At 41.9% G+C, this 14,259-nt stretch overlaps 1 protein-coding gene across 1 annotated transcript in view; it reads right to left on the bottom strand.

Moving 5' to 3' along the window:
- Nucleotides 1-12,872, bottom strand: part of Lap3 (leucine aminopeptidase 3) — a 229,968-nt gene extending 217,096 nt beyond the window's left edge. The window contains exon 1 of the mRNA XM_050149614.1: nt 12,862-12,872. Coding sequence (XP_050005571.1) covers nt 12,862-12,872 — 11 coding nt within the window. The remainder of the gene's footprint in view (nt 1-12,861) is intronic.
- Between the last annotated feature and the right edge of the window lie 1,387 nt (nt 12,873-14,259).

Genomic DNA, 14,259 nt, shown 5'->3' with positions numbered 1-14,259 from the left:
CTGAAATTGCTACATACATTGCAATCTACAAGACCCAAAATTTAAATGGCAACATTTCTTCTTTCTTAGAGATAAAATAATTCTCATATGACACCAAACCAATGGGATTTAAATATGATAAGTGTTTGCGAACTCACAAAAATATTTTTCAAGCCAGTACTTCTCTCACATGTCTGCTGAATGACAGACTTCTGCCCACTGTTGAGGACACGAGCATGAGGGAGACAGGTCCCCGGCCTCTAGGAGGATTGCAGGTTGATGAGACCAATAAATAACAGGTTGAAGAAACGAGGACTGCAATGTGTTAATGAGCGTTAAGGGATCTTGTAAAATCTAAAACAGTTTATCCGTGTAATCTGTTATTATTTCCCGAGTTCTATGGTGTTAAAAGTACCTCATGAGTTACAGTAAGGACTGTCACTCTTCAAGGCTGTCAGCACGCTCCCTTGATGCAACATCTTCCTGACAAGACTCTGACAGAAATCGATGTCTCCTCAGAGCTCTTACTTTTAGAATTTCTCTCAGCCTAATGAGGGACCCTTTATCTTAATTAGGTTTAAATATATCTTCCTTTGACCCTAATCAACCTCTCTCATGTAGAGCTGTGAATTTCTTACACTTTTCTTTGTCATCTTTTGATTGACTTTTCTTAGCAAGTTCTTTCTGCTAACAATTCCTTTTAGAAAATGAGGAGTTGGCAGGAGCAGGAGGAGCTGGAGATGGAACCTGCTGTGGGTTAGCCATCTCCCCAGGGCCTTTGTTCCCCGAGACTCGGAGAGATCCATGAGCAGCAGCAGCAGCAACAGCAGCTCTGGACTTCCTAGGAATTTTGGGTGTCAGGCCTCACACCAGACCTACTGATCAGACCTACTGCCTCAGACCCTGCTTTTTCACGAGGATGCCCGATAGCTTGCATACAAATTAAAATTTAATAATGGCAGCCCTGCTTCATCATTATGTTTAATATTGAGAGTTTATAGATTAAATTCACGTTCACTTTTGAGTGGAAGGAATACATACAGATGGTCTCTGACTTAGGATTTGTTTTAAAACTTTACGATGCTGTGAAAGCTATATTCATTAAGCAGAAACTGTACTTTGAGTTTGGATCTTTGCCTGGATTAGTGGTAAGCAACACAATACATTTCTCTATCTCCCTTACCTCCATCCCTCTTGCAGGAGCTCTTGGCTGGCCATGTGATCACAAGAGTACAGTTAATGCTCTACAGGACAGTATGTTGCTCGACTGTGTTGTTTGGTAGATTAAATACTAAATAAATACTAAATACATTTCTGACTTGGGATATTTTTATCTGTTGTTGAGTGTCTTTATTGCTGTGAGTTCAAGGCTAACCTGAACCACTGAGTGACATAATGTCTCAATGAAAAAAAAAGAAAGCCGGGCGATAGTGGTGCACGCCTTTAATCCCAGCACTCGGGAGGCGGATCTCTGTGAGTTCGAGACCAGCCTGGTCTACAGAGCTAGTTCCAGGACAGGCTTCAAAGCCACAGAGAAACCCTGTCTCGAAAAACCAAAAAANTGAGTTCGAGACCAGCCTGGTCTACAGAGCTAGTTCCAGGACAGGCTTCAAAGCCACAGAGAAACCCTGTCTCGAAAAACCAAAAAAAAAAAAAAAGAAAAAGAAAAGAAACAAAGGAGAAGGGAATTATGAGTGAGTGAAAAGAATATGAAATCAAACAAGCATCTGCGTTGGAATGGTTTAGTCAAATGCTAAAAACATCACTCCTCATGTGGTCAAAAGTCCAGGGAACTGGAGAGTCATTCCAAGCTCAGGACCAATAACTAGGATGAGGGAAGTCTAGTCATCTGCAAAAGACCTAATTCTGGAGCTGGCTGTTGGAAAACTTCTGCCCAGAGCTTTGAGTTCTGTGTCCTGCTCTTCCAATAGATCAGCATTTCTCAGCCTGTGAATGGAGACCTCTTTGGGGGTCTAATGGTCTTTCACAAGGGTTGCCTAAGACTATCAGAAAACACAGATATTTGTAATGACTCATAACTTTAGCAAAATTACAGTTACGAAGTAGCAATGAAAATAATTTTGATTGGGGGTCACCATAACATGAGAAACTAGATTGGAGCATTAGGAAAGTTGAGAACCACTGCAGTAGACAGAAAGGCCAAGCGAAGAGAGGCTCATTCTCAGGAAGGACTTGGAAGTGGAGGCAAGAAGAGGGCCATTCCTATACTGGTTGGCTAGCTCATGGAAGAACTGGCAAATGTTAAGATAAACAGAGGAATGCTGGCCCTTCTCAGAAGGCTCTATGTGCATCCAGAACTGCCTCACTGGGGCAACAATCCTTGTCCTAGTCAATATTGTCTTAAAGTCATCACAGACAACTATATAGACAAATATGTGTATGCCCATTTTATGAACAAACATAAGTTTACTTAAGACACTGGTGTGGAGTTTTGTTTACAAGGACAAGGGCTCTTGGTTTAGCACTGCTTCTTTTGGTGTCCCTGTGTCCTTAAAGGGCAGCAGTCTTGGTGAGCAGTCACAACGTTTTGCCATTTGTGCACATTTGTGTTATCATGACTCCATGTATGTCTTTAGGTTGATTTCTTTACACTTAGAATCAATGGGGACTAATATCTGTGAAATTGTGGGTTAGATGTACTTACTACAAATACTTCAAGTGTATTATTAAAGTAAATATATTGATATCTGGGCCTGGTCCACATGTGTAAACTATCATTTGTGCCTAGACTATGTTATGTATTAGACACTTGCCTTGATATCCTGTTGCCAAAGTTTTAAACTTTACATTTGGAGATAAATGGAAACTTAGAGAAAATTTATCAGAAGGCCACGAAGAATTTCTATATACCTTTCAGCATATACGAACATATTTGCTTTATTTTGCTTTCCCTCAAAATCTGAAAGATTAGCATTGCAATGTAATTATCTAATCTGTAGTCCTTATTCAAATTTGACCTTCTGTCTAAAAAGTATTCCAGTACAGAATTTAAAAATTCTGACCATGATCCTAGCGATGGTCAGGTATTGCCATTTTTGTTCATGGCTGGGGAGCATTCTCTTTAGCAGGGACACTTTTTACCTTTTCTTTGCCTTTTAGGACATTGAGAACGTGGAGGAAGACAAGCTTGTTTGTTAAAGCAACCCTCTTATTTTGTCTCATGTTTCTCATGCTTAGGGTTGGGTGATGCTTTTCAACACTAAGAGGCTCCTTAGAGAAGCGTCTGGGGATCAGTTTGGAGCATTGCATTGTCCAGAAAGTAAGGACATTATGAAAGATAAAGAAGTCATTTTGAAGGGGCTATCGGCCGTCAAATAGGGAACAATATGAGCATTACACATAAATGGCAATACCAGATCTCACCTGTTGTATAAAATAAATGCTGCCAGTGAGCTCCTTTTATGAGTAAAATCTCAAATAGAACATGTAAAAAGGGGCGAGGAAGACACAACAAATTCCAAGTAAGAAACACAGAGCAAAATTAAAAATACCAACAAAGGCAGAAACGGTAAATCCCAGCAAATGTAGGAATCCGAAATTGCCATTTGTAATTGTGATAGTCACAAATTAGTTCAGAAAGGCCCACCCATGGATGCTAAAAGTGGGGAGGAAAGGTGAATGAGGAACAAGATGCTTACATAATATCATGATGTCTTCCCTCATCTTCTATTGTAACTAAGCATATTTTGACTGGAAGTAACTTTAGTGCTGAAAGGTGCTAGCTAAAATGTGAAATGTCTTCGATTAAGTTCCCAAATAAGCTTTCCATCTAGTGCTCCAAGGTGCTTCTTAAGCATGGGGAAATGTGGCCATCTGCTACTCCACTAGGATGTGAGATATTACCCACAGGCCCATTTTTCCAACACTTGTTCTCTGTTTGGTGGCACTATTTGGGGAATCTGGTGAACCTTTAAGAAGTGGGGTCTCATTGGTAGGTCACTGTTGCAGGCTTTTGGAGGATGTACCAGACCCTGGCTCATGGCTCAGTGTGCTTCCTGGCTTTGCCACACATTTCTGCTCCCCATGTGCCACAATGAACTGAAACCTTCTGAAACTGTGACCCCAAGCAAATCATTCCTTCTTTCCGGTCTATCAGATTTGTGGTCACAGCAATGCGGTAAGAAGTAACCACAGGTGGTGCTGATGTTCTTGCTAACTTGGCTCAAGCTAGAGTCATCTAGTAAGAGGCAACATTAATTGAGGAATTGTCTCTCTCGGAGTCGCCTTTCTGTGGGGGCATTTTCTTGATTGATGTGAGCAAGTGGTCCTGCGCTGTATAAGAGAGGTAGCTCAGCAAGCTTTCATCAGCCTCTCGCTATGGCCTTAGCTTTATTTTCTGCTTCTACTCTGTGTCCTGACTTTGCTTCATGAAATAAACCCTTCACTCCTGAAGTGGCTTTTGGCTGTGGTGTTTCATCCTATCGATAGAAAACAAACTAGGACCCTGGCTCACCGCTTCCCATCTCTAAGTTCTGAAGACCTCCATGCTTGTCCTCTCTCTCTGTTCTGCATAAGATTGGGTGGGGAGTGGAAGCTGTCAGGCCCCAGTATTACAAATCCCATTCCCTTTTAGAACGTTGAATTACATTTACTTGTTATATGTGTGTGTCGGGGGGCACTTGGATACCATGTGTGGAGGTCAGGGGACAACTTTCAGGAGTTGGCACGGGTCTCAGGGATTGGACACAGGTCATCAGGCTTTGTGGCAGGCGCCTTTTCCTGCTTAGCCATCTCAGCGGCTCTCGTTTCCTTTTGAACTCAATTTTGATAGGATGATCTCAGACCAGGGTGCGATGCTCTCTATTAATTGGCACCCTTGTGTTTGCCACAAAGCATCTTCTTCTTTTTTTGTCAACCCAGCAACAAAGAACACAAGATGCTAAACGCACAGTTCGGCTTGTTATCCACATGGCTTTAATTAGATTTTAACTAATTCCCTTTATGTTGTCACAGTGATTATGACTCTCTAAGTCATGTCACATTACTAGGTGAACTAGTTCCCTGGAAGGTCTGGCAGAGGAACAAATCCACGATGACCCGCCGTGCTAATTTGAAGCATATCGTGGGCCTTACATTTTGCTACATTCTTTGATGCTGGATGCTAAAGGTGAGCAGAAGCGCAAGGGATGCAAACACCACAGCTTCTTGCTCCCACTGCAGACTCAGCATGTGGAAAGAAGTATTGCAGATGTGAACAGTTGCAGGCATCAGCAGATGGATGATCAGCAGGGTGGCACATTTTAGTGAAGCTTTGGTAGCAATCACATTGATTTTTTTTTTCTGACTCAGACTTTCAGAGGTGGCCATATGTTTCCTCATACCAATTTGATATATCATGGACAACGATTATTTTTTTTTCAGTTAAATAAATTTGTTTTAAAGGAAGAGTTGACAAAGATAAACAAATTAAATACCACGTTCTATTGGTATTTATTGAAAACAACGAAACAGAAAGCCCTGGGATGTTTGGGGAACATACAGACCTAGTGGAGGTGAGAGCTACACTGGGGGTGAAATAGCAATGGGAAGCTGGGAGGGACCCTGTGCATCTTGCTCTACCCCAATAAATGCTGACTGTGAACGTGTATGCTCAGCACAAGCACTTTCAAGGCCTCGTGCTGGACTGGGCTGGTAAGCCCCATTAGATCCTTTTGCTGACAGATAGTTTGACACACACTCACCAAGTAGCCGGTGTGCAGAGTTTCAGGGAACCTGTATCTGTTAATATAACATTATTGTAAGGCATCTATACATTTACTGAGCACTTGCTGTGGGTCAAGCAACATTACGGGTCCTCTGCCCCGAGTGAATTTTATACAAATTGAAAACCTGGACGGTAAGCTCAGCATTCATGCTGCCCCTGTATGTGATGAAGATTCTAAGCTTTGAAAGGTTGAGTAACTTCCTCAGTATTTCACACGTAGGAGTTAGGATTTGAACACTGGCCTGGGGCTTCCCAAACTGTGGTGGCCCACCTGGCTCATTTGCACTTTCCCAAGAGTCTCAGCAAGCCGTCAACCCATCTGCCATGGACGTGAAGCCACTTTGTCCTTTGTTTCTAGGAGCAGGGTTCTGTAAGGTGATGGACATTCGGGGGGCTTTAGTCTCTGTTTCCTGGGTTAGTGCAGCCTCAGTTACTCCTTCCTGTTATTTTTCCACAATGCACCAATCTTCTTTATTATAACCAAACCCAAACTTAGTAGCATATAATTGATGTCTCAGCTCCCACTGAACTGCACTCTCCGTGAGGGCAGGCGCGATGCCTCTGTCATTCACAAGTGTGTTTAATATTGCACAGGACACACAGTAGGTGTCCAGCAATCATTCAATAAGCAAGCAAATATGCTAAAATGGTAATTGAGCTTATATCATAGGGCAATATCTTTTCTTCTTCAGCCTCTAGAACGTCCTCTCCTATTTACTACAACTTTTCCTTCTAGAATTCTCCTACCCATAGCATGACATACTCATGACAGAGCCAAGGCAGGCCTTTCTTCTCTCCATTCTCTGTCCTTTATCCACACCGTATTTCAGAGCATCAATGGGGCTTCTCATTGTGGCTCATATGACACCATCAAATGTTTTGTTTCCCTTTTCTTTCTTATTTTCTATCATGACACCAACTTTTAGCTGGCTGCAGCTCATGGCAAGAAAGTGTAACCTATGAGCTTCCTGCTTACTCAGCTGAGAGTAACAGCTGTTCCAATAAGCAATTTGATGCTCACCACCTGAGACTGGTTTTCTCCTCCTGGGAAAACTGCAAGCTCAGCAGAACGTAGGCAGGCATGCAAAAGTTTCCTAGCCTGCTTCCCTTAATGGAGGAGAGAAGCCGAGCTGCTTGGGAGGAAATACTTGTATTTTCACCAAGTAGAACTGGTTTCTGAGTCAATAATTACAACTGGAGCTTCTTTTGTTGGGTTCTTGGCAATTTAGAAAGTCTTATTGATGGAGATGTGTGGAATTCACCTGCCCAAGGTAAGAGACGTTTTGTTGCTATTTCACAGTCTGTCACAAGCTGTGTGCTCATAATTACAATGCTCCTCTCCAAATTCTTGCCAATTTCACTTGTGTAAATATTCCTATCACGACTGATATTAATTTGGTATATAATGTTCACCACTGACTCTTATCAGCCAGTGCAAGTGAACCCGGGACATCAGTGTCATTGGATCTAGTTAGTACTTTTAGGGAAATGGAGAGGCTGGGTAAAGCCCTGGGTTAGGCTCTGGATTTCTCAAGCAGACCATGGGAGGTGATGGCAAGCAATGATCCAAGCCAGTACATATGGTAGACAGAAAAGGCACATGACAGTGAACTAGGGATGCACAGGCAGGCATCTGGTATCTGGTAATCTGGGGCTAATCGGTGGTGGGAATCCAAGGTGAGGGTCAAAACCCACTGGTTTTTTTTTTTAAATTATAGAAGCATGTACAAACATTTTGCTTGTATGTATGTATGTGCTTGATGCCTAGGAAGGCCAGAAGAGGGTGCCCAATCCCCTGGAACTGGAATTGAGGACAGGTGTGAGCCATCATGAGGGTGCTGGGAAACAAACACAGGTCCTCTGCAAGAAGAGCAAATGCTCTTACCCACCAAGCCACCTCTCCAGTTTTACCACTAGAGGGTGGTACCACTGATCACCTATGTGAGAAACCTTCTGTAGTTCAGTTGTTTTAGCCATATAGAGGGATATGCGGGCACACCTGAGAGACATAATGGGTTTTGCTCCTGACCAGTGTATCAAAGCAATTATCTCAATAGGATGAGTCTGTTTTTTGGTTTCCCAGTGCATTCCAAAGTTGTTCTTATACTGTTCTCCAATTCAGTGATGGTAAAATGGTATAATTTCTAAAACACAATGCACAGCCTTCATAAAAAAGACTTTATTGCATAAATAACATGAAAAACCACCTGAACTGTGGGAAGAAACTCATGTCTGTAGAACTTGTTCATCACAGTTGTTACAAACTTTCAGTTTGCAATGCCCTCAGAGTATCTGGAAAATACCATAGCAAAACACAACAGAATGATTTTAAATAATGACTCTTTTCCTCAAGAGGCATTAAAATGATGTATTGTTATAATGTATGTAAAGAACTTACGGTGGTGCCTGGCATTAGACAAGTGCTCAATGTATAGAAAAATTAAAATAAGGCTAAAATGCGTGGGAATGAATGGTGTTTCCTAGAAACAGTCTCACAAATTAGAAGGTCTTTCCAGGTCATCTCTAGGGCTGGCAGTAGATCTGGAGGGATCAAACAGCCCCCCAAATCAGATTAGGGCAGAGATTTATTGTTCAATGTAATTATTGATGTGAAGTAAATAAAACTATTTTTGATAATTCTCCTATCTTCCAAACTGTTTTAAAAAATGTCTCAAGTTTGTTTCAAAATCTGGTATGAAACCTCGGAGAAATACAGTTTCATGATGAAGTTCTATTAAAATTAGATTATACATATGTGCGAGTCACTCTGGGCTTCATGCTAATAGAAGACCACATGCAACACATATGTAGGTGCTCAGTGTGCAGCTCTCGGGAATGTTGTTCTTCAGAGAAAGCATCTTACTTCTGCTTTTTCTTCACTAATGTCCAGTAGATTGCTGTAGTCCTGATGATCCAGAAGGACCTGGCACTGGTGTTCCTGGGTTTCCGGAATCTATATACTTGAGAAAAGCAACCACTGGGTACTTACGTAGGCTTCCGAACTTTCTTTCCCTATGTCTTTCTAATGGGCTGCCACTCTTTCTCCTCCCCTTTTGTTCTTAGGGAAACTGTAGAACTGATTCTTAAAATTTGATCCTACTTCATGTTCTGGCTTTGTGGGAGCCTAGCCAGTTTGGATGTTCACCTTCCTAGACCAAGATGGAGCGGGGAGGACTTTGGACTTTCCACAGGGCAGGGAACCCTGACTGCCCCTCAGACTGGAGAGGGAGGGGGAGAGGAGTGGGGGGGAGGGGGAGAGGAGAGGGAGGAGGGGGGAAAGGGGAGATGGGGAGGGAAATGGGAGGCAGGGAGGAGGCGGAAATCTTTTTTTTTCAATAAAAAAATTATATTAAAAAAATAAAAACATTATGCCATGTTCCTCTAAAAAAAAAATTTAAGTCAGCTATGTCAGTTTGCTGCTTAAACTCTAGAATGACCAGCTAATCGACCCAAACTCTGCACTGTGGATGTCTCCCAAACTCTTTACTGATCAGGACCTCCTGTCCAACAACCTGCTTCTTGCTTCACGATCTTTCCATGTCTTAATCTTAGCATTCACATTTTCTTCTGGCTCTTTACAAGAGATGGCCCTTAACTCACTGCTGTTTGTCTTCTCATTCTCCCCAAGAAAAAGATTGAAAAGCAGATGGTATCTTTTTTTTTTTCCTTTTCCCTCCTTTCCTCCCTCCACTCTTCTTTCTCTCTCAGGCTTATTTTTCTTTTGTAGATGGCTCCTGAAGGAACTACATTTGGTAAGATAAGATAGGAAAATACTATTTTCACTTAACACAGCTTTCAACCTGTTTGGGAAAGCTTCGTCAACAATGAGACATGAAACTTTGACTCTGTGATTCTATGGAAAGCGCATTGCCTTATGGTCCCTCTATGAAAGTGGTCACTCAATGGCAAAGACCCTTCAAATCTGGCTCAGGCAAGCTGTGCTGGCTAGTTTTATGTCAACTTAATATAAGATACAGTCATCAGGGAGGTGGGAGCCTCAGTTGAGACGTTCCCTTATAACAGAGGGCTGTATAGAAGCCTGTAGAACATTTTCTTAATTAGTGATTGATGGAGGGGAGGCCCACTACACTGTGGGCAGGTCCATCAGGCTGGTGGTCCTAGGTTCTACAAGAATGCAGGCTGAGTAAGCCATGGGAAAAAAGCCAATTAGCATCTCCCCTCCATGGACTCTGTATCAGCTCTTGCCTCCAGGTTCCTGCCCTGTTTAAGTTCCTGTCCTGATGGGGAATCTCCCTCACACTTTCCTCTGACTTCATGGTGCCACTGAAGACCCAAATCTCTCCACGAAGTTACAAGCCTTCCTCTCTGTAATTCTCTCCGGTCATGGATATGAGGTGGATTTGGGCTCATGGGTTTAAGGTCAGTCCTGGATGGTGGCTTAGACCTTCACACATTTCATTAGAATTTGTTGGGGGTAGAAGAAGCTAATAGGATCTTTTCTATTATTCCCAGTTTGAGGTCCTATTAAAAATTTAAAGACAGTTCCAATAATTACATCTAATTTGGCATCTAATTGGTTCACAGAGACACAGCCCAAAGCAAAAGTGCTAAGGAAGGTGTTATCTACTTCCTGTGGTAGCATAAGCAAGAGGCTAAGCCAGGAAGAAGTACCTTCTCATCCTGGTGAATTCCAGGTATACTACCAGATTTGTGGTTGTATTATACAATGGAGGGAATGGTTTTATGAATCCTGGGATTGTGGAGGAAGGGATGGTAGAAACGGAAGTGAAAAAGTCCTGGATGTTGTATTAATACGTTTCTTGTTACTACGACAGCATACCTGACACAGGGTAACACAGAATAAGTTTTGACGTAGAGCTTGAGGATACAGCCCATTCTGGTGGGAAGGGCATGGAGAAAGAATTGTGAGGCAGCTATTTAAATTGCATTTGCAATCAAGAAGGAGAGTGAGATGATTGCTTGTACTCAGCTTGCCTTTTCCTTTCTTTGTTTCTTATTACAGCACAGGATGGTATCTCTCACATCCAGAATAGGTCTCCTCTCCTCAGTTAAACCTTTTTGGACACACCCTAAGAGAGATAGCCAAGGTGTATCTCCTTGAAATTCCAAATGCAATAAAGTGGACAATGTACACTGTCTATAGTAGAAGCTCACAGAGAGAAATGTGACCTTAGAAGGAGAACCTAGAAGTGAAGACTGTGGTCCAGCAATGCAGATATGGGCAGAATAGTGCCAGGCATTGGGAACTGAGGATCTGCGCTCTTTTCTTCCCTCAGTGGAGTTTCTCACAGATCATGCCTGTATCTAGGGTGGCATTTAAGGCCCGACAGTGAAAGAAATCACACACAGACTTTAAATAGGAGGCAGATTCCTCTAATTTATGTGTTAATTGTCTGTCTTTCTGGAGTAAAATTCCCATGCAGATAAAGACATTCTTGTGATTTGTTGTTGATGTTTTTTTCTGGCACAACCAGACTGGAATGTGTCAGGTAAGAATGTGCTGAATAAATGGAGGAACACTAGGCCAGATTGATGCAGAAGGAAGATCTGGTGGTGGCCTTCAAGGAGTTACTTGATGGACAAAGACTGGTTACAACATTTAACAGGGCAGTACATGTTTAACCAACTAGTCAAATTTTAATGATTATATTTTTATAGTATATATATTATATAGACCTCAAGATTTAAGAGAGCAGGAGAGAGTGGCATGGGCCATGGCTCTAGGTTGTGGGTTTCCATGTATGGGTTCTGGAGAGGTGGAACTTGGAAAATACCATTTGGCTCATGAGCTTGACGTCAGATCGCCCACTCTTCCTAGAGCCATCTGTCTTCCTCCCACTTCCCAGCAGAACACACGGAGCCTGTAAATATCTGGAGTGCTTGCAGCTCCCCAGCAGTGCCAAACAGAGCAGGATACTTTTGAATCTCATTTGGTCCTTTCCCTTTTCTGGCATGGGTGTTTCATCCCCCCAGGCTACAGATCAGTGTTTGTATATATTTTCTTTTTTCAAATAATTTTTACACATTTTCATCTTCTGTCACTGCCTCACGCTGCTACTGGATTTCAAGCTTCTGTTCACTGAATGGAGATGAACGCGTAGTTGGATTTCTACAAATGCACAAAGGAAAAGGCGGTGTGCGAATCCATGACACTTAGTGGTGTATTCTAGGAAGTGTGAGCCCATCCTCCTAGGCTGAGTGGTGGCTCAGTGCTCATTGTTTCTTAAGCATTTATCCATTTAAAGACTGTATTAGTTCCTCTTCTGGACTACTCGCTTTGGCAAAATTCTTTTAAAGACTGTATTAGTTCCTCTTCTGGACTACTCGCTTTGGCAAAATTCTTGACGGTAGCAACTTAAGGGGATAGGACCCATCATGTTGAGGAAAGCATGGCCACATTGCATCACAGTCAGGAAGCAAAGGCTAACGAGGCTACTAAACCTCAAATTCTTCCCAGTAATTCATTTCCTTCAACAAAGCTCTACTTTCTATAGGTTCCATAACCTTTCCAGACAGTGATGTTGGTTCAAATATGTGAGACTGTGGGATATTCCACACTGGAATCTCAACAAAGCCAAGTCAGATGAGTCCCCAGGATCCTAGAAGCCCACGTATAGGTAACTTGTAAATTCTTTATCATAAGTATTTATTTAATGTATTATTATTTTTAGACAGGGTCCCTCTCTATAAAACTGGATGTTCTGGAGCTCACTGTGTATATCATGCTGGTTTTGCATCCACAGAGATCCATCTGCCTCTGCCTCCTGAGTGATGCAATTAAAGGCATGCACCACCATGTATGGCAAATGTTTATTTTTTTTAATTGTCAGAATGAGTGGATATAGTTATGAGGAGAATGGGACTTTTTGATGTACTGTATATTAATGACACACTTTTCACTTGTGGAGTTGAATCTGTGGTTTTAAGGAACTAGGGGACATAATAGCTGAAGAAGGCAAACTCTCTTGTTCCTTTCCTGTGTCAGCCACCTCAGTCACACATTGTAGGGGCCATGATAGGCACAGTATAGATAACCAGGCAAGACAGGACATTCCAGGAGTCTGGAAGCTTGGTGTAGGAGAGATGAAGAACCGTGTGGTTTCTCGGGTGCTGATGAGAAAGACGTGACAAATGTGACCTGGCATAGCATAGCAAAGGGGTGGAAAATGTCTTTCATGTTCAACATTTAATGTGTAATTTGAAGCTTTTTTTCTGCTCTACATATATATTTTTGTCTGCCCCTCAAACTTTAGCAGAAATCTGCTACCTACAATTGTCTTGTGTCTGTGATAGTGTGGGCAGCAAATGCATATGGATGTTGTCTGAGGGCCATGACCAAGAAGAGAAGAAGGCCACCTTGGAAACTAGAGGGACCTTGGGGCACCAGTGATGCTGACTCAGGTATGGAAGTAGAAGAAACACTTGCTTCCCAAGAAGAAGAGATTTGGGGGAAAAGAGCAGGAGTGTGGCCTAACATTGACCTTATCCTTTCATTTTTGAAACATCCATTGACTTGATGGACCCCGAGTGATGAGAAGCTGCTTTACAGAGTGGTATACCACCCCTTGTAGCTCTTGTGGATCTGCATCTGACCAGGATGAGAATTGCTTGGGTTTCAGGGTGAGAGAGGTCCATGCCATCCAGGCTATCCACCCTATAGCTCATTCTGTTTCCTCACAACAGAATTTCCATCACCAGATGCTCCATGTCCCATAGGTTCCTTCATTTCCTGAACTAGGAATGTCAATCACATAGGAACAGGTCAATTAGACAGGGGTGATTTTTCATAAAAAAAAAAAACTGCTTCCCTTCAGCTGCTTCTAACATTGCAAAAGGAAGACACACTTGTGTTCTGAGAAAATTTTCTGTCTATTAGGGCTGGAAGCAATGATAGTGACAAATTCTCTAATAGTCCAGTCTTGTTTTGGAACAGACCCCAGAGCTTTGACTTGGCAAAGTCACACAGCAAGAACAGGAGACTGAATTTAGCTTGTAATGAAAAACAAAAACAAAAAAACAAAAAACAAACCAAACAATCCTCCTTTATACAGATGTTAATCAGGCTGAGAAAGAAATCAGAGAAACACCACTCTTCACAATAGCTACAAATAACATAAACATATCTTGGGGTAACACTAACCAAAAAAGTGAAAGACCAGTTCAACAAAAAACTTTAAATCTTTGAAGAAAGAAATTGAAGAAGATATCAGAAAATTGAAAGATCTTCCATGCTCTAAGATAGGTAGGATCAATATAATAAAAAAGGCAATCCTACCAAAAACAATCTATAGATTCAATGCAAACCCCATCAAAATCCCAACACAATTCTACACAGACCTTGAAAGAATAATACTTAGCTTCATATGGAAAAACAAAAAACCCAGGGTAGCCAAAACAATCCTATACAATAAAAGTACTTCCGGAGGCATTACCATCCCTGACTTCAAACTCTATTACAGAGCTACAGTAATGAAAATATCTTGGTATTGTCATAAAAATGGAGAGGTTGCCCAATGGAATTGAATCAAAGACCCGGATATTAATTCACACACCTATGAACACCTGATTTTTGA

This window comes from Alexandromys fortis, unplaced genomic scaffold (assembly GCF_014885135.2).
Source record: "Alexandromys fortis isolate MF-2015 unplaced genomic scaffold, M_Fortis_MF-2015_v1.1 scaffold_0, whole genome shotgun sequence".
Lineage (NCBI taxonomy): Eukaryota > Metazoa > Chordata > Mammalia > Rodentia > Cricetidae > Alexandromys > Alexandromys fortis.
This window is presented reverse-complemented; position numbering and strand designations above follow the sequence as displayed.